We start from the raw sequence: 25,504 nt of genomic DNA, 5'->3' as shown, positions 1-25,504 counted from the left end.
CGTTGTATGTTTAAGTGTTACAGATTCGGAATTAGACTTCCAGGTCCCAAATGAAGTTGAACATTTTCCCATATACTTATGAACCAGTATTCATACTACCTCTTTTACAAAAGGTGTGGTTGTATCTTTTGGTCAATTTTTCTCTTGAAATATTTATCTTTTTGTCATTTGATTTCAAGGGGTCATTAGAGACACTAATTATAAACAATAATTCTTTGACAGAATCATGAACAGCAAGTCTTTCTCCCACTCTCTGGTTTATTCTTTCATACACTTTGTTTTCTTTGGATGAAAACACAGCCTAATTTTAATATAGTCAAATTTATACCCTATTCCTTTTTGGCTTTGTCTTTGGCATCTTGTCAAAGAAAACCTTCCCTGCCTCAAAGTGATATAGACATTTTCCTATAGATTCTTCTAAGGTTTATAGTTTTGTCACTTACATATAAATTTTTTTTAAGATTTTATTTATTTATTTGACACACAGAGATCATAAGTAGGCAGAGAGGCAGGCAGAGAGAGAGAGGAGGAAGCAGGCTCCCTGCTGAGCAGAGGGCCAGACGTGGGTCTTGATCCCAGGACCCTGGGATCATGACCTGAGCCGAAGGCAGAGGCTTTAACCCACTGAGCCGCTCAGGCGTCCCTACATATAAATTTTTAATACACCTGGAATTCATCTTTTTGTGTAGTAGAAGATAGCAATTTGACTTCACTTGAGTAACCAAATTGTCCTAGAACATAGCAAAGAGCTGACTCTTTCTTATTGATTTACAATGTCCACTGAGTCATAAATCAAGTTTCCAAATAAGCATGTGTCTACTTGACCTGCTGTTTCTATGTCTATTGATACACCCAAATCACACTGTTGAAATGTCTGAAATGTCTGTAGAGATAATAAATCTTGATAACTGATAGAGCAAGTTTCCTCCTTTCTTTTTTATTCTTCAGGAATGTTTTGACTTATTTTGGGGGGGACTCCGTTCATCCACATAAATTTTATAATTGCTTTATTCATTTGTATGAAAAACTCTGTTGGGATTTTTTTTTTATTGAAAATGTATTGAATCTATAGATGACTCTGGAGAGAACTGACATTTCAGTAATATGGTCTTTCAACCAGGAACAAAGTATGTCTATCTACCTTTGAAAAATTTTTCAGTTTTCATAAAGATACCTAGGAAAAGATCTAAATGATGTCATTTTAAAGTTACATTTTCTAATTGGGTGTAGCTGTATATGAAAATACAAATTATTTTTGTATGTTATTTATTTTACTTGTAACTTGTGTGAATTCCCTTCTAGATTTTTATAATTTATAGATTATTTTGCATTTGGTATATAAACAACCCTACGGTCTGTAAGTAATGCTAGCTTTGTTTCTTTCTTTCCAGTTCTGATTTGTTTTTCTTGTACTGGCTAGAAGCCCCAGTACAATGGTAACCATAAATAATGACAGCAGGCATTATACCTTTCTTCAGATTTTAAAGCAAATGCTTTCAATACTTCATCAGTAATTATGACATTTGCTCTAGGGGTTTGTAGGTGCCCTTTATGGACATTATGGATGTTTACTTCTCTTTCTAGTTTGCTAAGAGTTTTTTTTAAATCACTAATATAATAGGAGTGAACATGTATTATTACATGCAAGGATTGTTCTCACTGCTTTGTATATATAAATTATTTTAATCCTCACAACAAACCTATGAGGAAAATACTATTATTATCTTCATCTTTATAGGTAAGAAGGAAATGGAAGCTTGGAGAGATGAAATTACTTGCTGAAGGTTACAAAGCTCCTAATGGTATAGTCAGCATTCAAAACCAGGCAGCCTGACTCCAGGGCCCATGTCTATAACATTCTTCACTACCTGTCATTAGATGTTGAATTGTATGGAAGCTTTCTTGTACATATTTTTTATGGTTGACTTTTTTTTTTTTTTTTTTTTTTAGATTTTACTTATTTATTTGACAGAGAGAGACACAGCAAGAGAGGGAACACAAGCAGGGGGAGTGGGAGAGGGAGAAGCAGACTTCCCGCTGAGCAGGGAGCCTGAGGTGGGGCTTGATCCCAGGACCCCAGGATCATGACCTGAGCTGAAGGCGGATGCTTAATGCCTGAGCCACCCTGGAGCCCCTTTCCTGTAGACCTGTTGAAATGACTGTATGGCTTCTCTTTTGTTTTATCAATGTGGTGAATTACATGAACCATTTTTCTAACATGAATCCAATATTGCAAGTCTGATAGAAACCTATTTGGTCATGATCTATAAACATTTTTCTTCCTTGCTTGACTCAGTTTGCTAATATTTGTTAAGGATTTTGCATTGATGCTAATAAATTAGATTGGCCTATGGTTTTCCTCTTTTGGGCTGTCCTTTTGGTTCTGGCATCAGGACCAGGCTAATCTTAACTTACCAAGTTGGGGAGGACTCCTTTTCCTACTCTTTGGAGAAGTTTTTAAAGATTGTAAATGTTCCTCAAACATTTGGAAGAACTTTTTCACCTATCAGACTGCTGGGCTATGTTTTCTCCATGGGAAAAATGCTTAGCTACTGACTGAATTTCTTCAATGATATAGGACTACTCAGGTTTTCTATCTCTTCTTGGGTCTGTTTTGGTAAATGATCTTTTTCTATGAATTCACACATTCCATTCCAATTTTCAAACATTAACATACATATAGTTTTAAATAGTATCCTTTGTTTCCACTCAGTCTGTAATTCACCCTTTTTCATTCTTAGTGTTTATTTTTGCCATTTCTTTTTCTCTGTGATTAATCATGACAAAGGCTTGTCAATTATTACCCATTGCAAAAAGATAATCTCTGGATTCGATTACCCTCTGTAGGATGTGTTTTATTTAATTAATTTTTGCTCTTTGTTGTTTTCTTCTCAGTTTTTAAATGTTATTCTGCTTTTTAAAAAAAGTTTAAAAAAAAAAGTTTAAAAAAAGTTATTTGCTATATTAATCAGAATGGGCTAACTGCCACACAAAACCTCTATAGTCTAACACAGTATAGTTCAGTAGACTGTAGGCATGACCTTGCTCTGCCAGAAGTCATTCAGGACCTTGAGTTCCCTTCATCAGTTGGATTCACCATACTCTAGAGCTAGGGAGTCCTACAAAGGATTCCTTGCATCTAGAAAGTGGATGTTTGCAAAGGAACTTTTAAGTGTTAGACCCAGAAACTCTTCACATTATGTCTGCCCATACGCTATTGGCCAGAACACAGTCTCACGGTCCTATCAACTGCAAGAGGCTAGATAAATTGTCTCTGACATGAATCCTCCTCTCATTGATTTTGAGCCTTTTTTTCTTTTTCAGAGTAAGTATATAGGCCCCCAATTTCCTTCTACATTGGATTTTCACTGAAAGTCTACAAGTTTTTAATATATAGTGTATTATTATTTATTATCATTATTATAATATATATTATATATTACTGATATAATATGTTTTATTGATATATATTATATTATTATATCATATTATTTTTATCATTAATTTTAAATATGTTTCTCTTTTCCACTATGCTTTTTGTGGTTGTTGTTTGAATCACTAATTATTTAGAATAGTGTTTTAAAATTCCCAATTATATGAGATTTTTTTCTATATATCTTTTATTATTGAGTTTCAACCAACTCCATTGTGGTCAGTGTGGTCTACATGGTGCTGGTCACTTAAAGCTTGTTCAAGCTAGCTTCATGGCCTGGGTACATAGCAATTTTCATAAATGTTTCATGTATGCTTTCAAAGAATGCTGATCTCCATTTGTTAGGCACAATGGTCTAGGTGTCTCCATACATCAAGCTCATGAATAGTGATGTTCATGTCTTCTATATCCTTGTTACTTGTTTGCCGGCTTGATACATTAACTGCTGAAAGAAAGACATTAATGATCACAATGATTAGTTATTTTTTCTTGTAATTCTATCAAGTCCTGCTTTTGATGTTTTGTGGCTAATTTAAAATATGTTTGGGGGCTCTGTGTTGAGGTGCATACCAGCTCAGAATTGTTCTATTTTCCTAATGATGTAAACATTTTAACCTTTTCTCATTACTCCATTTATCTCTAGTAATGATATTCTTGAAGATTTTATCTGTTGCCAATAAAGTTATATCAAGGATTATTTTTTGGTTGGTTGTTTTAGTTTTAGTTTTTGGTTTTGACTAGTATTTACTTAGAATATCTTTTTTTTTTAAGGATTTTATTTATTTATTTGACAGAGAGAGATCACAAGTAGGCAGAGAGGCATGCAGAGAGAGAGGAAGGGAAGCAGGCCCCCTGCTGAGCAGAGAGCCCAATGCGGGACCCTGAGATCATGACCTGCGCCCAAGGCAGTGGCCCAACCCACTGAGCCACCCAGGCGTCCTCAGAATATCTTTTTTTCGGTTATTCAACTTTCCACCTTTTGGAGTACTGTGTTTAAGTGTGTCTTTAGTAAAGAGGGCATAGATGGTTTTTGTCAAGTCTGATGATCTTTGTCTTTCAACTGGAGAACTTGACTTATCCTATTTGTGATTACTGATGATTTCTATTTATTCATATTTGTTCTAGTATTTTTGTTTCTCATCTGTCTTCCTCCACCTCTTTCCATTTTCTCTTACTCCTCTTTATCCTCTCCTCCTCCTCTCTTACTTGCCCTCTTTTGGATTGATTGAAGTTATTTTACTCATTCTGTATTTTGTTTGAAAGTTATATATTAAGTCTATTATTTCAGGCATTACTCTAGTTATCCCCAATATGTACACGTAAAGTTTAAAGATAATAAATCTTTATTTATTATTATTATTATAGAAAGATAATATCTTTCTAAATTTTATTTCCGATCTCCCTTTTTCCAAATTACATTTAATTTTTTCCAGGATTATAGTTTCTTATTAAATATTGTGATTATTATTACTCGCAGCCAGTGCTTTTTCATTGCACAAATATTTAAAAATCCCTTTGCTGATCATTCTTTCTTGCATCTCAGAACTTATTTCTAGAATCATCTTTCTTCTATCTGAAGTGTATAATGGAAATTATTCTGAGTTTGTTGGTAGTAAATTCTGTTTTTCTGAGAATGTCTCTTTTGACCTCATAATAATAAATGCAGAAAAGTAAAATTACTGTACCACTGAGAGATTTATACATATTAATTCATTTTTCTGCATATAAACCAGCAGTGTATGGAAATTTATATTATCTGACACACTGGATAACTCTTTTTCTTTTTCTTTTTTTTAAGATTTATTATTTTATTTTAGAGAGCATGTGAGAGAGAGAGAACACAAGCAGGGTGAGGGGAAGAAGGAGAGGGAGAGAGAGAGTCTCAAGTAGGCTCCCCACTGAGTGTGCAATCTGATGCAGAGTTTGATCTCAGGACACTGAGGTCATGATCTGAGCTGAAACCAAGAGTTGGAAGTTCAACTGACTGAGCCACCCAGGCACCTCTAGAAAATTCTTTTTAATGCTTCCTAAACTGTGTTGTAATAAATGGCACATAATTGTAAAATCAGCTTCATATTTTTTTAAGATTTTTTTTTTTTTTTGAGAGAGAGAAAGTGACAGAGAACACGAGAGGGGAGAAGATGAGAGGGAGAAGCCGACTTCCCGTGGAATTGAGCACCTGATGCGGGACTCGATCCTGGGACTTCGGGATTATGACCTGAGCTGAAGGCAGTTGCTTAACCAACTGAGCCACCCAGGTGCCCCCTATTTTTTTTTTTAAGATTTTATTTATTTATTTGGGAGAGAGTGAGTCAGAGAGAGAACATGAGCATGAGAAGGGGCAGAAGGAGAGGGAAAAACACAGACTCCTAGCTGAGTGGGGAATCCGATGTGGGACTCTATTCCAGGACCCTGGGATCATGACCTGAGCCAAAGGGAGATACTTACACAACTGAGCCAACTAGGTACCCCTGCTTCATTTTTTTTTTTAAATAAACTATGTGTTTCCTTTTTGTGCAATTGCCCATTACAGTCTTTTTCTTATTGACTTACAAGAACTCTATTTGTTGTTAAATTTTAGACTGTCATATATCCTGTGATTTTTTTTTTTAAATTAAGATTTACTTATTTGAGAGAGAGAAAGCACAAGCGGGAGGGACATATCAATGAGTTTATCTTAGTTGATAAACCAAATCCCTCGTGGAGAGTAAGAATCAATGAGTTAACATTTAATTCATTTTATTGGCTCATTGCCCCAAATATGACACCCTGCCTTCATCAAGCTTTCTGAGGTTCTGATCTAAAGACCTGCTATCTTTTATAGCACAAGTCATTTGAAGGAAAAGTGGTCAATGATGTATTTTCTCTTTCATAGTTCAAATAACTGTAAAAAGAGGAGGGGAGTTTTGAGGGCAGAGATAAAAGGTGTCTAGTCTTCTTGCTGGATTCCAGATGAAATCTCTCCTTCTAAACCATATCCGTTCACTTCATGAGACTTTTTCCTCCGACCTTCCCCATCGCACACTTTTTAGGACTTTAGACTCACTGATCTTCTAAAGCTCTTGACGGCACTTGGCCGCCCCCTAGTGGCCAAATCCTCTACGTGCCAGAAGTCTGTGATGATGGTGTTCAGGTGGGAAGTGTATTCTTGTTTGTAACTTACTTTGGAACGTATAAAAAGACAAGAGGATGGAAGTGGATGAGTAGAGAGATGCGTGGGTACTTACATACGTGATGGAGCAGGTCCAGCGATGCTAACTGTAGAATCCAGGGGGATGAGCGTACGGGTCACTGCACCATTCTTTCAGCTTTTCTGAGAACATTTATATAATAAAACACTGAATAAATATCTCTCTGGTAGGCTCTGGGAAACAGGAGGGAGAAATAGACTTCTTCAGATGAGAAAATGTATTGTCAAGAGAGCTGCAGCAGAAAGAATGTTCCAAGAAGTTATTATTTTTTCTTTTTTTACAAGATTTTATTTATTTGACAGACAGATCACAAGTAGGCAGAGAGGCAGGTAGAGAAAGGGAGGAAGCAGACTCCCTGCTGAGCAGAGAACATGATGCGCCGGGCTCAATCCCAGGACCCCGAGATCATGACCTGAGCAGAAGACCCACTGAGCCACTCAGGTACCCCCAAGAAGTTCTTTAGGTAGGAGAGAAACAATAGCAAATGGAAACCCGGATTGACACAAAGGAGTGAAGAACATGGCAAATGGTAAATATGACTTGGTTTTCCTCATTAAAAATATCTTTAAAAGACAAGTGAGTTTTTAAAGCAGAAGTAACCACGTAATTGGGGTTTATAACTTATGTAGAAGTAAAAGGCATGACAAATAACACAGACAGTGGGAGGCAGAAATGCAAGCCCCCTGGTGAACTTCTTGCTCTTTACGGGTAGAGGCATATTATTTGGAAGTAAATTGTGATAAATTAAAGGTATATATTTTACATCCTACACAAATCCCCAGTTTTGTTGGCTATGTCAACATGCCTTTCTCAGTAATTGAGAAAACAAATGGAAAGAAAATCAGTAAGGTTATAGAAAATTCAAACAACCATCAACCAATGTCACTTAATCGACATTTGCATAACCCTCATTGCAACAAAAGCAGAAGGCCCATCCTTACAAGTGCACAGAGAATATTTAACAAGATAGACGATATTTGGGGCCGTGAAACATGTTTCATTAGATTTTAAGAAGGTAGAATCATAAAAGTGTGTTATCTAATTGCAGTAGAATGTAAGTAGAAATCAAGAAGGGATAGCTGGAAAATCCCACCTATTTCAAAATTAAACAAAACAGTTCTAAGTAACCCATGGGTAAAAGAAGAAGTCATAGGGCGCCTGGGTGGCTCAGTGGGTTAAGCCGCTGCCTTCGGCTCAGGTCATGATCTCAGGGTCCTGGGATCAAGTCCCCCATCGGGCTCTCTGCTCAGCAGGGGGCCTGCTTCCCTTCCTCTCTCTGCCTGTCTCTGTCTACTTGTGATCTCTCTCTGTCAAATAAATAAATAAGATCTTTAAAAAAGAAGAAGAAGAAGAAGAAGAAGAAGAAGAAGAAGAAGAAGTCATAAAGTAAAGTGGAAAATTCATTGAACTGAATGAAAATGAGTACATGTGTCTAAACATGTGGCTATCGCTAAAACAGCGTTTAAAGGAAAATTCACAGTATTCAATGCTTGTGTATTATAAATGAATAAAGGTCTAGAATCTGTGATCTAGGATTTGACCTTAACAAAAAGGGAGGAAAAAGAGAGCAAGTTAAGCCCAAAGTAAGCTGAAGAAAGGAGATAACAAAGATAGGAGCATTAATCAATGAAATTGAAAACAGAAAAATAACAGAGAAAATCAATGAAACCAAAAGTTGGTTCTTTTTAAAGATCGGTAAAATGGACTAACCGGTAGCCAAACCGATTAAGAACAAAAGAGAGAACACACAAATCGCCAATATTAAGAATGAAAGAGAAGATATCACGAGAGATCCTACAGACAGTAAAAGGATAATAAGGGAATATTACAAACAACTTTATGCAGATAAATTCAACAACCTGGATGAAATGAATAAATCCTTTGGAAGTCATAAATTACCAAAGCTCATTCAAGAAGAAGTTAATAGCCTGAATAGTCCTATATGCCTGTTACAGAATTGAATTTGTGGTTACATCCTTCCCATAGAAAATTCCAGGACCAGTGGCTTTATTGGTAAATTCTAATAAACATTTGAAGAAGAGACTATATCAATTCTATGCAAACTTTTCCAGAAAGTAGAAAAGAAGTAGGGAAGACAAAATCCAAAAACAGACCCATACATATATGGTTAATTGATTTTCAATGAAGGCTCCCAGGTAATTCAAAGGGGAAAGGAAAATCTCTTTGTGAAAATGGTGCTAGGCCATGTGAATAATCAAGAAAGAAGAAAAGAAAGCCTCTACTGTCACCTCACGCCACATGCAAAACTTCTCTCAAAAGGGATAGATCTAAAAGAATTCAAACCATAAAACTTCGAGAAGAAAACAGGAGAAACCCCTGTGACCTTGGGTTAGGAACAGGTAGTCTTAATTTACAAGTGAGGACTCAGTCATAGAACAGGATAAGGAACTTGCTGAGGTCACATAACTAATTAGGGAGCAGAACTAGCCTTTAAAAACTTAAATTCAGGGGCGCCTGGGTGGCTCAGTGGGTTGGGCCGCTGCCTTCGGCTCAGGTCATGATCTCAGGGTCCTGGGATCGAGTCCCGCATCAGGCTCTCTGCTCAGCAGGGAGCCTGTTTCCTCCTCTCTCTCTGCCTGCCCCTCTGCCTACTTGTGATCTCTCTCTGTCAAATAAATAAATAAAATCTTTAAAAAAAAAAAACTTAAATTCATACTCAGATTTAATGTACTTGACTGGCAAGGGTTTTGAGCTTTGAGTGGAAATGAGTGAAAATGCCCACCACGGCTCCCTTCTCCTTCACATTCTGCTCTGTTCGTAGATATATGCAAGCCCCTCCCATGCGGCTTCACTCGCCCCAGATGTGAGCACTGCTGTCCATCACCACACAGACCACAGCTTTCCACTGTCCTGGGCTGAGTTGCAGTCCCTGGGCCCAGCCCGTGCTCATGTTCTCCCCTTCTCTGCCGGCCCACTTCCTGCTTATCCCTCAAAGATGCTGGTACCTCCTTTGGGAAGCCCTCCTTGATGCTCTCAGCCTGCAGGTCTCCCCTCCTCTGAGGTCCTCTGGGCTTTCTAGTGCTTCTGTGAGTCTTATCTCCCTTCCAGAAGGTGGGCCTCTTGCGGGCAGGTCTCATGTCTGAGTTGTTTTTGCATCTCCCTGCATGGTGCCTGCTCAGGGCCGATCGAATGAATGAATGTATCTTGAGAAGCCATCATGGGTTACGGTCTTTTGTCTTTGGATCCCCTTGGAAGGTCAGGCCCCCATTCCACCCTTAGAAATGTAGAAAGGGCTCTTTGCTCATCCTTGGTCTGTGAGTGCCTGTTCAGGGCCAGGCAGGGCACAGACACCGGGTCATCCCCTCTATGCAAACCCCCTCTCCTCTCGACACCACAGTCTGAGCTGAAGCCCTGTCCTTCCTGCACTGCAGGACCCCACAGCACAAAAAGTGCTTAGGAGAACGGTTCATGCAGGCCGAGGTGTTCAGCCACTGCCTCGCAGTTTCTAAGAACTTCTTTCTTTGCTCCTGGCCCCACTGTGGCCTGCTGCGGTAACAAAGCAAAGATGGCAAGAGAAAACCCAAGGAAAACAGCTCTCTCTTGTAGGTTTCTCTGGGGAGGGTAGGAATGAGCCGTGGCCTGTACAAAGTCATCTAGTCCATCTCCCCTGACTCTGGGAGCACAATTGGTCTCGTTTGGGTGGACAGTTCTCTCTGGCATCCAGAGGTAACCCATTCCCTGGCTACGTGTTCCCAAACCTCAGAAACGTGTTTTTGACACCCACCCTATACCTCCCCTTGTGGCTTGTGCTTCCCTCTTCCTGTGTCTGCAGTCAGGTGTGAGAGGAGACAGCGGGAGGCAGAAGCCTGCATCCCAGCCTCGGGAGTGAAGAGCACGTGGTGTCAGGCCACCAGCTAGGCCTTGGAGCTGACACACCGGGACAGAGTGGGGCTCAGCCTTCCTGGGGCTCTCTCCCTCCTTCTCATCTACAGGAACTCTGGAGTGTTTCCGGGGAGCCTGGGAGGTTCGGGGGCCTTGAGGAAGGAGAAGGACAAGAGTTTCTGTGGGAGGTCACAGAGAGGTCCTTCTCTGGAAAGGGAGGCGTCCCATCTTGTGTGTGACCCCGGGCAGCAGGGACTGTGGAGGAGCTGAGCAGGCGCCCACAGCACCCAGAATGAGAGCCAAATCCCCACGTGTGTAGTGGTTTCCCTCAGCGCCTTCTGACAGGGTCACATCCTGGAGTAGGGTTTTCCTCAGCCCAAGACTCTTCCTGGCCCCAGGGAGGGACCTGAGACAAACAGCGGTCTCAGGCAGCCCTGGCTCTGGGTCCCCCACACTCTAACACCCAGGAAAGCCTCTCGCTCTGTTGCTCACGGGATTTTTGCCAGCGGCGTGAGGGACACATGGGTGAGAGTGAAGAGTGTGTCTCTCCTCCATGCAGACCCTCCAACCCCTCTCTGGTTTCCTGCCCTCAGAAGCAGGCGCAGAACCACCTGTCCTCCCTGTGGGCGCCTGGGGTGAAGGTTCTGTGGTGGGAACCTTTCCTCCAACACACCAGCCCCAAGTCAACTTGCAAGGGATAGGCTTGTGTTGGCCTCATGTTTTAATGATGAAAAGTACAGAAAGCGCACCCTCCAGACACCCCCTGGGTCCCCCGGCCCTCATGCAGCTCCTCTGACCTCCTCATTCCTCCCTCCTGTGCTCACAGCAGGCCCAGCTCTTCCAAGAACCCGCTTCCAGAAAACAAGGGCTGGGCCTTGTTCTGGCCGACGGGTTCACTCCGGATCTCTGGCAAGAAGTAGAGAAGAAAGAAGTCCCCATGGAGAGAGTGGAGGAGGTTCATGGTCACGTTCAGGGAGTTGGCTTTGGGGTGGAGAGGCTGAAGGTCGCCCCTCTTCTTCTTTTTCTTCCCCCAAGGACTCCATGCCCTCCTGCTCCTCGCTCCTGTCTCCCTGGGGCTCCAGGCACGACCGGTGTCCTCCGTCCTTTAGGACTGTCTGTCTGGGCCAGTATGGGTGTCAAGAGCGAAATTTCAGGGATCTGTCGTCATCCACGACCGTCGAGCCAGACAGGACTCCAGGGTGAGGTGGTGTTAGGAGCTGGATTCTGCAAGACAGGGAGCACTGGGGCAGTCAGGCTGGTCCCGAAGGAGCAGCTTCCCGCCCCCCCCGCCCCCGTTCCGTGGCGAAGGTCATGGTCAGTCCCAAGGGCTCAAGTCCAGAGACAGCACGTACTCTCTGAGCGTGGGCCAATTCCTCCCCTGGCAACCAGCCCCCCAACACTTTTCTGAAAACAGCCTTTTCAGGACCAGGTGCGTGCACGTGCTGGGGCACCTGGCGAGTGGTTTCCCGAGGGCCTTGGCACAGATGCAGGAAAAGATGTTCTGGGTCAGTGCTGAAAGGGCCATTTTGGCATAAAGATCAATTCTCAATAATCTAAAATGTTTAGGGGTTACTTTGTTTTCTATTCAAAATATAAGCTGTCCTAAGTACTCTTAAGGAAAACTGTTTTCTTATCAACATAGGTTATTTGCTTTACTGAAAGAGACTACCAGTAAGACAATCAGCAAGGCTTTGGGGGCACAAAATGTCTGTGTCTGGGCATATTTATGAAGGTAAAACACAGAAGACAGAAGAGGCCCCTTCATCTCTTGTCTTGAAATGTGTTGCAGGCCATACTGGGAAGCTTAGGCTGGGGAGGCATCGTCCCTAAGCCAAGAGTTAGGTGAGTTAGTCCTCAATGATCTAGTTAATAGCACATTTTGCAGGTGGGTAAATCTAGGCCCCAGGAGGCCGCGTGATGGCCAGCAGAGCCACAGGGGTTAGAGGGCCCGGGATCCTGACCTCCAGCCCAACTACCCTTCAGGGGACAGGGAGGGCTCTGAAGGCGGCTGCTCCCCGACTCTCCTTCCCCTCCCCCCTCTGCTAGGGCAGTACCTTCACCTGTGACAATGAGGGTGGCAGTGCTGACGGCCTGACCCAGCGCGTTCTCCGCCACTGCCTTGTACTGGCCGCTGTCCTTGGGGGAGACGCTGGGGATGAAGAGGGAGCACACGCCCAGCACGTCGGTGCTGTACACGGCAGGGTTTCCGGCCAGGCTCTGTTCGTCCTTGAACCAGGTGACGTGGGGCCGCGGCCAGCCCTGCACAGCACAGCTCATGCAGCACTCGCAGCCCTGCGGCAGCAGGTGGGTCCGCAGCCCCACCAGGAACCGGGGCTTCTGGCTCAGGTTAGGCTCCCGGTAGCTTGGAGACTTCACCGTGAACCTGTCTGTGGCAGAAACCAGGGTGAGAGGGAGAAGGGTCGGTAATCAAGGAAGGGATGGCCAAGGCACGAGTCAGGGTAACTGGTTCCTGGTGGAACTTAGGCACATTCTGGGTCCTAATGCCACATCTTACCATCAATTTGGCCCCCATAGCTGGACTTACTTTTTTATCCTTTTCTTAAAATACATTTGGATTTTTTTTTTCTATAAGCTAACACTCATTCACTGTGAACAAACTAGAATGTATAAGAAAGTCAAAGCAGGAAGGAATCAAAACTAAGCATAATGTCACTGCCTTCAATGACCAGAGCTAACATTTTGGTGTGGAACCTTTTAGACATTTTTGTGTTTTAGAAATATGGAATCACACATCTGATTTTATGATCTACTTTTTCTAGCGATTACTTTGAAGGCCCACATCTGTTTGATTGTAAAATACATTTGATTTTCAGAGACACATTAACCTCTCTTTGCCGTATGGACTGCTGCTGATTTGAGACCTCACCCAAAGGCATCCTGACCCATCTCTCCAGACCCATCCTGAGTCAGGGACACAGAGGAGAGCAGTGCAGGTGGGTTGAGCCAGCTGGGAAGCTGGGCAGGTGGGGAGGAGGGCAGGGCAACAGCTCTTGGCCTCCACCTGGGCCAGTGACCCGTTAAGCCGCACTGGGCCACCAATGCCGGGGCTGCCCCAGATGCAGCCCGCATCCCCAAGAGCTCACCTCGCTGCCGGGGGATACGCCAGGGCTGGCTGGTGTCTGAGGGCAGGCTGGCCCCCAGCTCGTTCTTGGCCACCACCCGGAAGTGGTACTCGCGGCCGGGGAGCACGCCCAGGAGGGTGTAGTGGTTGGTGTGCACACGGTCGGCCGCCTGGCGCCAGGGCCCGTGCACCGAGGAGCGTGTCAGCACCTCGTAGTACAGGGGGACACCCCCAGCCTCGTCTGGAGAGGGCTCCCACTCGGCCGTCACTGTCCCGGGCACGTTCTCCTTCAGGCTGATGGGTCCAGGTGCCTTCGGACACGCTGCACGAGAGAGCAAAGGCAGCCGAGTTTGGGGAGGACCCAGCAGGGCACCCCAGAATGCCCACAGGCTTCTGCATGGCCCTTCTCCAGGTTCCCAAGTCTTCTGTGGTCCTGGGGAATGCAGTCTGGCCATGTCGGCAGCTAGAGCCAGATAGAGCTCCGCTGGGGTGTACAGTGATCTCTAAGGCATGGAAAGCCTCTCCAACAAGAGCCATTTGAAATCACTCTGACTTGTAAGTAAAATGACCCAGGACATGGTCAGTGGAGAAGCTTTCAAAAGACCAAGTTGCAGAGGTCCCAGTTAGCCACTGGTCGTTTCTGTGTTCCAGAAGCTCCTCCAGGGTGAGCAGGGGCTGTGCAGGAGTGCCCGTGGGGAGGGCAACAATTATCCCGTACAAGGACCACACACAGTCCTTCCAAGGCTCTTTTAACTGAGGTAATGGTGGGGACTGTCTCTGCTCACTGAGAGTCCCAGATGGGGGAAGGGCTACGGCTTAGCGGTCCCTAAGTTTCTGGGGCACGCCCCACCCCAGACTCTTCCTCTGCCTTTCTTCCTTCCTTTCCTCCTGCTCTCAGGAAGGGCTGGTGGTGTGATCCCCTGTGTACCCAGGTTTGGGAGAATAGCTGAGACACGTGACCAGGACAGCTGGAGAGCTCCATGCCTTAGTGAGTAGCAAGCTGGTGTCGGGAGCCCCTGCCCAGGCCGGCCTCACCTGCCACCCTGAGGGAGAAGCGGTAGAGAGCCTCTGTGCCCTGCGGGCTCCTCAGCAACACAGTGTAGACGCCACTGTCTGAGAGGCTGGCCACAGGAATCAGAAGCTGGGTGAGGCCCTCTTTGGTGGAGGTCACATTACTTTTAAGCAAGGGCAAGCCGTCCTTCAGCCAGGTCACCTCAGGCATGGGGACAGCCTGGGAAATGAGAGGAAAGAAAGGTAAAGACGGGACATTTCGTGGGATGTATGGCACTGAAACTGGGACGAAGGTATAAGTGGGGAGAAGGGCACTCCCGGGGGAGAAATGTCCGAGCAAAAGCACAGAGGTGGGAGATGCCTACCTAGGGAGAGGCTGGTTGAGAGAGGGATCCAGGGAGGGACGGGAGGGGGTGTGGGGTAGCGAGGAAGCAGGAAAGGGGGAGTAAGGCAAACCGCCAAGTCCCTGTGAGAGCCTCTGGCACCTGTCACACTGGGCATCAGAGTCAGACGGGGATGCGGACAGTCCCTTACCTCACAGGAGTGTTCTGAGGATTGAAGGAGTTAATAATACGTGGCAAGTATAGAGAACAGGGCTGAGGAACACTCAGCGTGTGTATGAAATATTTTGTCATATTACGTCATATTACGGTCTAATAGTTAAGAACATGTAATTTAGAATTATATCGGGGTTTGAATCAGGCGCTGCCACCTATGAGTTCCCACAGAGATGATGATGATGACTTTAATAATAGTAACAACAACAACAACAACAATTAGTACTATATAACACAGTTGGGCTCTTGCCATGTCAAGCTCTACTTATGTGCTTTCACGGTATTAATTCCTTGAATCCTCAGAAAAATCCTGGAGAGAAGTTACTGTTGTCCCCATTTGACAAATGAGGGAGCTGGAACACAGAGAGGTTAAGATAGTTGTCCGGAGTCAAACAGCTAGTGAGTAATGAGGCTAGAATCTGACCCCAGGTGGTGTTGGTGGAGGACCATCCCGAGTCAAACGCAGTTCATGTGCCTGTACAGTACTCATACTCAGGACTTTGTAAAGTCAAAACGGACTGTCCGTGCTGCAGCCACACTGCATTCCCAGACTAAGGGAGGAGAAAGGAAAGGGGGCGTCATAGCTTAGAGGTGCAGTAACAGAAGTGACCACTAGAGGGGGTGTAGATGAGCGTGTAGATGGATCCTGTCTTCAAGGAGGACCCTCTTCCATCCTGACTCTGGCTTGATTTCCAGCACAAGACTGGTCCACCAGTTGGGGACCAGAAAGAGGGGGGAGGTGAAAGAGAATCACAGGGCTGACTCTGGCTCCTCTGGCCACTCTGGGCCCCTCTCCCCACTCCCCATGAGCTATACTCACTTCAAAGGAGACAGGCACACGAATGGTCTCCCCAGCTCTGACCATCAGCGAGTCCCGTCTGCTGGAGTCCATCAGGAACTTGGGACGGACTGGAACACACAAGATGGCTTGTCACCTCCCTCCACACTTGGGCCCCTCCACACATACCGGTGGCATGACCCAGGGCAAAGCCCTTTGACCTCAGCTTCCTTATCTGCAACTTGGGGGTAAATACCACTAACCCTCTAGGATTTTTATGAGTTGTAATAAGAAAACATTTCTGAATGGGCCTGCCTTGTCCAGTGCCTGGCTCCTAACAGGTGCTCGATCAAGGGCACATCATTGAACTGGGAAAAGGATCCTGGCTGCTGCTCAGAGGTCCCGCTCAGGAAGGGCCTTTGGGAAGCTGAAGGCGATGGCACTCACCAGCAACAGGCACGACTTGCACTAACGTGTCCAGGGAGGTGGGCTCGCCACGGCCTCCGTCATTGACAGCTGTCACCCTCACGAAGTAGCTCTCTTGGGGCCGAAGCCCTTTGGCAGTGAAGGTGGTGACTGGCACGGTGCCCTCATGGCAGGGGCTCCACTGCAGACTGTCTGAGCCACGTAGCTCCACCACGTAGCCCTGGGCTGTATCCCCGTCCTGCGTGTCTGGCTGGGCCCAGTTCAAGGTGATGCTAGTGTGCGATGTGTCTGTGACTTGGAGGTCCCGCACGGGCCCAGGGGGTCCTGGCCGGGCACCGAGGGAAGATCAGGAATTGCGTCACCCTCTCTTGAGGGAGGCCACTCCATGTGGCTGTTCATTAGTTTTCCTGTGGGGGGCTGGGACTTTCTTCACCCACCTGTTAGCCCACTTCCCCTAACCACACTTCTGTAATTCCTGAAATCTGGCATATGAGTTGATGACTCCCTGGGCTCTATGATCCCCGAAGACTAGAATTCTGTATCTTTTGATTCTGAGCTCTAAGTTCGTCAAGACTGCCTTGTGGGCACTCAGTCCCTTCTTATTTTTCACCTGTTAAGTGGGAAGGAAAATAACACAGGCCCTACCCAGCCACGGGGGTTTTGGAACAAAGGTATGATGTATGTAAAGGGCTTTGTCCATTGCAGAGCCGTCTACCCAAGCTGGCTGCACAGTGGACTCTTGTGGGAAGCCTTGAAGACCCTGGCGCCCAGGTCCCATCCCCAGAGACGTGGCTGGGATGCAGCCCAGACAGCCGGAGTTTTAAGAGCTGCCCAGGTGTTTCTAATCTGGGCTAGGCTAGTGCTTCTCTTAAGTTTAATTTGTTTATAAGCCACTGGGGGATTTGGTTAAGACTACAGATCCTAATACAGAAGGCCTGGGTGGGGCCTGAGACTCTGCATTCCTAACAAGCCCCTGGGTCAGGCTGCCGGTCGGTGATCATACTCAGCAGCGACGGCCTAGGAACGGTCGTGATCGGGTGCTGTAGTCACTGCTCTGGCGGCTTGCTGTCCCCACTCCCTATCAGTTGTCGGAGAGAGAGAGGCAGATAAACTAGGATAGGGTTGGTCACCTTGCCAGGAGTAAAATGCATGGGTCCGCTTTCCCCTCTGCATTCCACACACTGCCCTTTTTAGGACTAAAACTTAGACACCATTCGATCCGTTAAACTTGTACAACGTTCTATTTTTTTTTTTTTTCTGGATTCATTCTAACAGCCCAGACCTGTGCTGTGCACCAGGCCCTGTAGGTGCTTTCAAGGTGACCATGTGGCCAGTCCGGCAAGTGCCAGAAATGTGCCACTGCCTTGATGGCTTGTCACTAGCAGGCTCATAGGGCTCATGAAGGCTACAGAGCAGCATTTCCTAAGCCCTAGGCCTTGGAATGAGGTTTTTGAAGGGGGTTTTGTGAAGAAGGTATTCTCTACTCAAATTTGGAAAATGTGGCTCCAAGTAGGACAGGTCCCTTTCCTGTAGGTCTTAGAAATATCACGGGCTACATGTTAGAAACATCTTTGATCACAGATTTTTTTGGCTGTTTACATTGTTCTCAGCATGTCCATTGACATCTGTCTGTGCTGGATGTCTGAAATCACAGAGAGGGAAATGCAGTTCTAGACCAGAAGCAGAGGCCATCATTTTTTATCTAGTTCCTGGCACAATGTCAGCCATTGCAATAAAGGCAATGAACAAAGATCTGCTGGATAGTTAGGAATGAGGTTCCATGGTGACTTCCCACCTGCCCCATGGTGATGACAAGCCCTCACTGGGGTGGGTGGATGGTTATAGGATGAGAGCAGGTGGGCCTGACCTGCCCAGAGGCTGAAGAGTTAGTTAAGTGATCTTGGGAAGGGATCTTCTAATCCCCACTGCCTGATCTCAATCCTCCAGGGCCCCTAAAATACACCTTACTCCACAGGCCCTTTGACCTTTGTCTTCCAGCCTTCCTGACCATGGCCTTCAGGACCAACCCTGACCTTCTTATAGCCCCTGTCTTGTCCCACGGGCTCCAGAGCTATCCCCTGCTCGTCACCACCCCCACCCAACCTGGGCTGGTGTTCTACTTACTCATGGGGTCCCGAGCAAAGACGGCATCCGATGGAGGCCCAGGCTCTCCGGGGCCAGAGGGAGACACAGCTGTGACCCGAAACTCATACTGACAGCCCTGTCGCACGTCTGCCACGGTCCACCTCCTCTCTGTGAAAAGCCCACCCCACGTTCGTCTGCCTGTGACAGGACCAGGCCATAGGCACACAGATGGCCTGGTGCTTCCAAGCTCTGGATAAGACCAAGCCTAGATTCCCGACACATTCCTCCTCTCCAGCCAGCTGGCTAGGGGTGACTCGGGGGTCTCCAAGGTAAGAAGAGCAATGCTCAGGGTGAGAGGCTTCAGTCCCTGTCTGGTTCTGCCACTAACTTGCTGGGTAGTCTTGGACAAGTGCCTTAATCTCTCTGGTTCTCTCTGCCTTACCGACTTCTAAACGTTGTTACAAAGCTATATAGATTTATAAATGAGACAGAAGGACTAGGAGAGTGAAGTTGGAAGAGTGCCCTTGTTCACCACCCTCTTTCCAGAGATGAGGATCCTGAGGTCCTAAGTGGCACAGCCCTGGCTAGAAACCTGGTCTCTTGACAACATGCTCGGGGCTTGGGATCTATTCTTTCTCCTGCAAATGTTGGCTTGGATGTTTCTGAATTCTTTCTGATCTCAGAAAGCAGTTTTCTGGAAACTGTAGGGAAGTGAGTAGGACAGGGAACACATCTCCTCTTCTTAAGGATGAGAAAGGTAAGATCCAGAGATAAGAGCACACTGCCCCAGGTCAAGGCCAGAAGGAGACGGTCAGGGCTAATAGCTCCAGCTCTGGCTTCTGTCCTGAGACTTCTGTTAAACCAGGGTTTCCTAACCTTGGCCCTATTGGCATTTGTAGCCAGATAATTCTGTGTTTGGGGACATGGGAATGGGACAGGGGCGTGGCCCTGTGAACCGCAGGGTGTCCAGCAGCATCTCTGACCTCTTAACACTAGTGCTACCCCCCAGCTCCCCGCACTTCAGTTATGACAACCCCAAATTGCCAGACAATTGCCAAATGTTCCCAAGGGGTGAAACCTCCCCAAGTGAGACCTGCTGTACTAAAGGGACTGGCAAGCTGGTGGCACAGGGCCCTGGAGCCAGGAGGTCATGCAGGGAAACTGTGGAGGCCAGGATAAAGCAGAGTGTCCCTTCAGGCTCACTCACCAGGCACAGGCTGGGCATTCACTGGTGTCCAGGCGCTGCTCCCCTTCTTGCGTTTCTCAATCAAGTAGCCCAGGATGTGGGCACTGCCAGGGCCCCGAGGTGCCGTCCACGTCAGCGTGATGCCCTGGCTGGAGGCCGACTGGATGGCTGGGCTTGAAGGGGGCCCGGGGAGAGCTGGGGGGGGGGGGGAAGAGAAGGGGCAGGTCAGCCCCAGAGGCCAAGGAAAGGTGCCAGTTCACAGCAAGGTCCTGGGGGACAGCGAGTGGGACACCTGGGACAGCCATACTGTTCTTTCCCAGGCGGTGTCAGGGGTGCTGAGCCAGCCTACCCTAGGACACTGTTCTGGCTGTGGCCTAGGAGCCTTAGAGGCAGCCCGGAGGCCCCTCAGTCTCAGGTCTCCTGACAGATGCTTCAGAGGGAGGGCATCTGATGGAGGATGGTGTCTGCCCCGCCCAGGTTCCTGAGAAAGTGCGCTCTGCGTGTCCACCCCAACTCCCGGAGAGCCCTGGCTGGGAGAAGACCCCATGACCCTTGTTTCCTGGTCTCCTGCCAAATCCCAAGTGAACCTACACGAGGAGTCTCCACAGTGCTCTCTACAAGGGCCCCAAAACGCCCCCCCATCGTTGTGTCCCTCAGTGTCCGAGGCAGCCCCACCCCCCCTCTGGGGAACGCTAAGGCCCGGTCCATCCTCTTACCCTCAGGAGCCACCAACACCTCCATGGACTCCAAGGCTTCCCCCGCCCCCTCAGAGGTCACAGCTCGCACCCGGAAGGTGTATTTCCTGCCCTGCTCCACGTGGGCATCGGTGAAGGTGGTACTGCCAGCAGGGGACTCGCCCACCTTCAGCCAAGCGGTCCGGCCGGCTTGCCGCCTCTCCACCACGTAGTGCTCCACGGCCCGGCCCCCGTCGTCCTTTGGGGGCCGCCAGTGGAGGCAGACACCAGCCCCCCGGCGATCCTCTACCTCCAGGGGACCTTGTGGGGCCTGGGGCTTGTCTGGGGTCCCACCGAGAGGGGCAGGAAGAGAAGGGGGAGTCAAAGGAGCTGAAAGGGAGAAGTACGAGACCTCCCCCCTCATCAGCGGATAGGCCGGCTATAGGGTGGAATGCCCAGAGAGCCTCGGGCTTTACCTGGAGGTATCTCCCCCCCTCCCCCCACACACACAGAGGTGACCCAGAATGCATCCCTGTGGCCAGTACAGGCACCTGCTCAGCTCTCTGGCCACAGGCAGTCCTAACTTGCTGGCACTGCTCAAGGCTGAGGGCCACCATCCCACCCCAGTGGTCCCCCAGCCCACCCCTGGCCCAGTGCCTTAGCTCGCAGAGAAGAGCCACCAGCCCTGTCTTCTTCCTAACCAGTCTGAGGAGGGGAGAAAGGACAGGTGGAGTAGATTTGTATCTTAGAGAACATGCAAATGAGGGTTGGGGCTGGGGGGCACACACTGGGTCTGCTCCTGCCAGCAGGGAGGTTTGTATCTTAGAGAACATGCAAATGAGGGTTGGGGCTGGGGGGCACAAACTGGGCCTGCTCCTGCCAGCAGGGAGGCCCCAGAACCCTGGGAGCACTCAGGCCTCGGCTGGGGAGAAGGCTGGGGCTGGCACCTATAACTTGCAGGGTGAGCTCAGCCTGCACAGAGCCGCCCTCGCTCTTCAGTGTCACGCGGTACCGGCCACCGTCCTTCCTGCTGGCGCTGGGGAGGCACAGCCGGGTGAAGCCTTCCCCCAGGGCCACCTGCGCTCCCTGGCGGCGGCCGCTGTCCACCACTTCAGTCCCGTCCTTCTTCCAGGAAGCCTGAACTGGGAGGCGGCTCTGGAAGGGGATCTTCACCGTCACCGGCTTCCCAGCCTTGACCACCAGTGGCTCTCTCAGTTTCTCTGTCACATCAGCAGCGATGACGGGGTGATCTAGAGATATAACGGGGCCAGGGAGTCAAAAACAGGCTGGGCGCTGTGTACCAGGGGCGTGGGGAAAGAGGACCCGGGGGAGGAAGTGTAGGCTGAGAGTAAAGACCACCCCCCCTCCCCTGTGAGGACCGTGGAGGGGATGCCGACCCCCTGGAGCAGAGAGCCTGTGGAGCAGGGGCGGGGGGTGGGGCTGAGCCTCACCATGGACACTCAGGGTGGCCTCGCTCCGCTGGTTGCCGGCTACAAAGGTGTACCTCCCAGCCTGGGTCCCCTGCACGTGGGCAATGAGGAGCTTGTGCACGAGACCATCTTGCTCAAAGACGACTCCATCCTGGGTGCTGAGCTGCAAACAAGGGGCGTGGAGGAGACCGTCATCTCCATCCTGCCCAGCTCCCCCAGGCAGGGGGAGGGGGGGAAGCGGGGCCCCTTATTAATGCAATGTAGGAACTGTAGTAATAGCGGCGTCCAGGAAACCATTGCATGCCCCAGGTGCACGCTAGTGCCCTCCAAGCTCAGCACCTCATTTAATGTTGCAACGACCTTATGTCAGTATTATTATTGGCCCCATCTTATAGGTGAAACCAGAGGTAAGAGGCGGAGCTGGGATCTGAAGCATGGTCTAGCGGGCGCCAAGGCCCGTGCCCTAGACCACCCTGATGTCGTCGGTCCTCCTGAGAGGACAGCTGTGGCAGAGGACAGAAGGGCTATAGGACAGAAGGGCTGTTCCGAGAGTGGAGAGGTCCCGGCTGGCTGGGTTGAGGTGGCGTTTGTACCGCGCCTTGGAGGACAGTGGAATTCAACAAGTGTTGGGACACAACAGACATTTTAGATGAGGAGGAGGCATCTGGGAGAGGAAGGGGTGTGTCCAGGGGGAAGTGAAGAGGGTACACATCTACCTAAAAATCCTGTTTTATTTTAAAAACATCAACATGCTGGCTATTTAGATAAATCACAGGGTAGGTGCTCTAGTAATATGAAGAATGAAAAATCTTGGGGTGCCTGGGTGGCTCAGTTGGTTAAGCATCTGCCTTTGGCTCAAGTCATGATCCTGGGGTCCTGGGATCGAGCCCAACACTGCGCTCCCTGCTCAGCCTCAGTGGGGAGTCTGCTTCTCCCTCTGTCCCTCTCTGCCTCCCCGGCTTATGCGCTCTCACTCTCTCAAATAAAATCTTTAAAAAAGAATAAAAAATCTTTCTTGCAAAGTATCTACCCTCTACTCTTTACTGCTTCACCCCCCCCCCCCATAAACTGTCAATAAAGCATGGGAGGCAGTACCTTGACTCCATCTTTAAACCAGGCAGCGGGGCCCAGGTCGCGGGTGAGGGTACAGGAGAGCACAGCAGCCTCTCCCTGCTGCACTTCCGTGTCAGCCAGGCCCTGGGAGAAGTAGCCCCTGGGGCCTGGAGAGACAAGAGGGAGTCGGGGGCTGGTCACCCAGGGATTTCCGCCAAGGCCCAGCCTCCCAGACCTTTGCCTACACTGAGCTCTGGGAGGCCACCGTGTCCTGCCGACTGGGCTGAGCCCGTGCCAGCCAAACCAAAGCTTCCATTTTTCTCCACAAGACTTAGGGTGGTATGGGGGACCTGGGGTGTGAGGGGGATGAAGGGCCCCCCTTGAGTACGCAGACAGGAAGTCTGAGTAACCCACAGGGTGTATTCCAACAGCTCCAGGTCTTTGGACATAGACTGTTAAGACAGAGACCCAGAGACCTCTCGGCCCCATGCGGTCTGGGGTCCACTTGCATAAGGAGGAAGGGGTTTTCCTGGATGGAAAGGGGGGGTGAAAATGGGGGGCACTGGCAGGGACAATCTCCTGGGGCTGGAGGCAGAAGTGAGACTGACGCAGTCATCCCTGTCCCCCTTGGCTCTACCCCACCGGAGCCATTCCCGTGAGAAATACCTACCTTGGGCCTCCTTGGAGAAACCGCCAGTGCCAGGCTTGTGTCTGGATCTGGGACTCTGGGTGGCATCCCTCCCCTGACTATAGATGTCTGACCTGCCCTCTGGGCCACCTCTCCTGCTGCCAAGATGACTCAGGGGCTCCCAACTCTGGTCTTCGTGCAGAGTCACCCTTCGGCTCTCTCGGTCCTCTCCTCCCAGGGGCTGCCCCGAGGCTCTGGCCTTGTCTGCTCCCCTTCCCTTTGCTGTTCCAGCCTCCACCCCCAACCATCTTTGAGACCTGCTGAACTGGCCAGGCCTTCCGTCTGACCCTCCAGACTCTTCTGCTCCCCATCTCTCATACTCCTTTAGGGGCCCTGGACCTTGGGCTCTGTCATTCTCAGCCCCCAGGGACCCCTGATATCCCAGGGATCCTCTTTCTCCTCTTTGCCCTTTGTCTAGCTGAAAGCCCAGGCCCTGGATACCCTGTGATCTGTCCATAGAGTCTTTTCCGGCCAAGGGACCATCTGGACTATTCCAGGCTCCCCGACGTCCTAAATCCCCAGGTTTTTGGGTGAGACTCTTCTCTCTATCAGTGAAATTCCCCTTATCCAGGATGCCTGAGTCCCCTGAGCCAGTAGACCTGCCCCTTCCAAGACCTGAAACTTTGCTATCCAGGAACCGTGGGTCTTGACACCGACCAGCCCCTTCTTGGCCTGGAGCATGCTCTATGGTTTCTTGGCTCCTGGGTCCACCTTCATATCCTACTCCAGCCTGTGTGCCTGTTACTCTGAACTTCCCTGAAGCATCTCTGTAGCCCACCTCACCTTCTGACCCCATTTCTCCAGATTTTCCTGAGCCTCCCCTATAATCTGCCTCACTTCCTGACCCCAGTCCCCTAGTACCCCCCAAACCATCCCTAGGGCCTGCTTCATGTCCTGACCTGAGTCTCCCAGAACTCCCCAAACCATCCTTATAACCTGCCTCTCCCCCTGACCCAAGTCTCCCAGAAACCCCCAAACCATCTTTATAACCTTTGTCACCGCTTGGCCCAATTCTCTCAGACTCCCCCAAGCCAGCCCCATAACCTGCTTTACCCCCTGCCCCCATTCTCTCAGAAGCCCCCAAACCATCCTTATAACCTGCATCACCCCCTGATCCAATTCTTCCAGACTCTACCAAGCCATCTCCATAACCTGCCTCACCCCCCATCCCCATTCTCCCAGAACCCCCCAAACCAGCCTTATAACCTGCCTCACCCCCTGACCCAACTCTTCTAGGACCTCCCAAGCCATCCCTATAACCTGTACCTCCTGGCCCCATTTTCTCAGAACCTCCCAAGCCATCCGCATAACCTGCCTTATCCCCCATCCCCATTCTGCCAGAACCCCCCAAACCATCCTTAAAACGTGCCTCACCCCTTGATCCAATTCTACCAGAACCTTCCAAGCCGTCCCCACAACCTTTCTCACCCTTTGGCCCAGTTCTCCCAGAATCCCCTAAGCCATCCCCATGACCTGCCTCATCCTCTGTTCCCATTCTCCCAGAATGCCCCAGATCATCGCCATAACCTACCTCATCCACTGATCCAATTCTTCCAGAAACCCCCAAGTCATCCTTATAATGTTCCTCACCCCCTGCCCCCATTCTCGCAGAACCCATTAAGCCATTCTTATAAGCTGTCCCACCCCCCATCCCCATTCTCCCAGATTCCCCTAAGCCATCCCCATAACCAGCTTTACCCCCCATCTCCATTCTCCCAGGACCCCCCAAACCAACCCTATAACCTGCATCATCCTTTGATCCAATTCTCTCAGAGTCTCTCAAGCCGTCACCATGACTTGCTTCACCCCCTTCCCCTATTCTCTTGGAACCCCCCAAACCATCCTTATAACCTATCTCACCCTTTGACCCAATTCCCCCAGAATCCCCCAAGCCATCCCCATAACGTGTCTCACTCCCCATCCCCATTCTCCCAGAATCCCCCAAACCAGCCTTATAACCTGCCTCACCCCCTGAGCCCATTTTTCCAGGACCTCCAGGGCCATCCCCATAGCCTGCCTCATCCCCTATCCCCATTCTACTAGAATCCCCTAAGCCATCCACATAAT

At 48.7% G+C, this 25,504-nt stretch overlaps 1 protein-coding gene across 1 annotated transcript in view; it reads right to left on the bottom strand.

The window, feature by feature from the left end:
- Nucleotides 1-11,179: 11,179 nt before the first annotated feature.
- Nucleotides 11,180-25,504, bottom strand: part of IGFN1 (immunoglobulin like and fibronectin type III domain containing 1) — a 27,049-nt gene continuing 12,724 nt past the window's right edge. The window contains exons 12-24 of the mRNA XM_059413948.1: nt 23,420-23,569; nt 22,792-22,916; nt 21,718-21,859; nt 21,214-21,516; nt 20,309-20,608; nt 19,614-19,787; nt 18,446-18,574; nt 16,343-16,645; nt 15,938-16,026; nt 14,585-14,780; nt 13,572-13,871; nt 12,522-12,854; nt 11,180-11,691 (exon numbers count right to left, since the gene is read on the bottom strand). Of these exons, the coding sequence (XP_059269931.1) occupies nt 11,678-11,691; nt 12,522-12,854; nt 13,572-13,871; nt 14,585-14,780; nt 15,938-16,026; nt 16,343-16,645; nt 18,446-18,574; nt 19,614-19,787; nt 20,309-20,608; nt 21,214-21,516; nt 21,718-21,859; nt 22,792-22,916; nt 23,420-23,569 (2,558 nt within the window). The 3' untranslated portion in view covers nt 11,180-11,677. The remainder of the gene's footprint in view (nt 11,692-12,521; nt 12,855-13,571; nt 13,872-14,584; nt 14,781-15,937; nt 16,027-16,342; nt 16,646-18,445; nt 18,575-19,613; nt 19,788-20,308; nt 20,609-21,213; nt 21,517-21,717; nt 21,860-22,791; nt 22,917-23,419; nt 23,570-25,504) is intronic.

This window comes from Mustela nigripes, chromosome 10 (assembly GCF_022355385.1).
Source record: "Mustela nigripes isolate SB6536 chromosome 10, MUSNIG.SB6536, whole genome shotgun sequence".
NCBI lineage: Eukaryota > Metazoa > Chordata > Mammalia > Carnivora > Mustelidae > Mustela > Mustela nigripes.
Note: the sequence above shows the minus strand (reverse complement) of the source record. Positions and strands in the feature narration are given on the sequence as shown.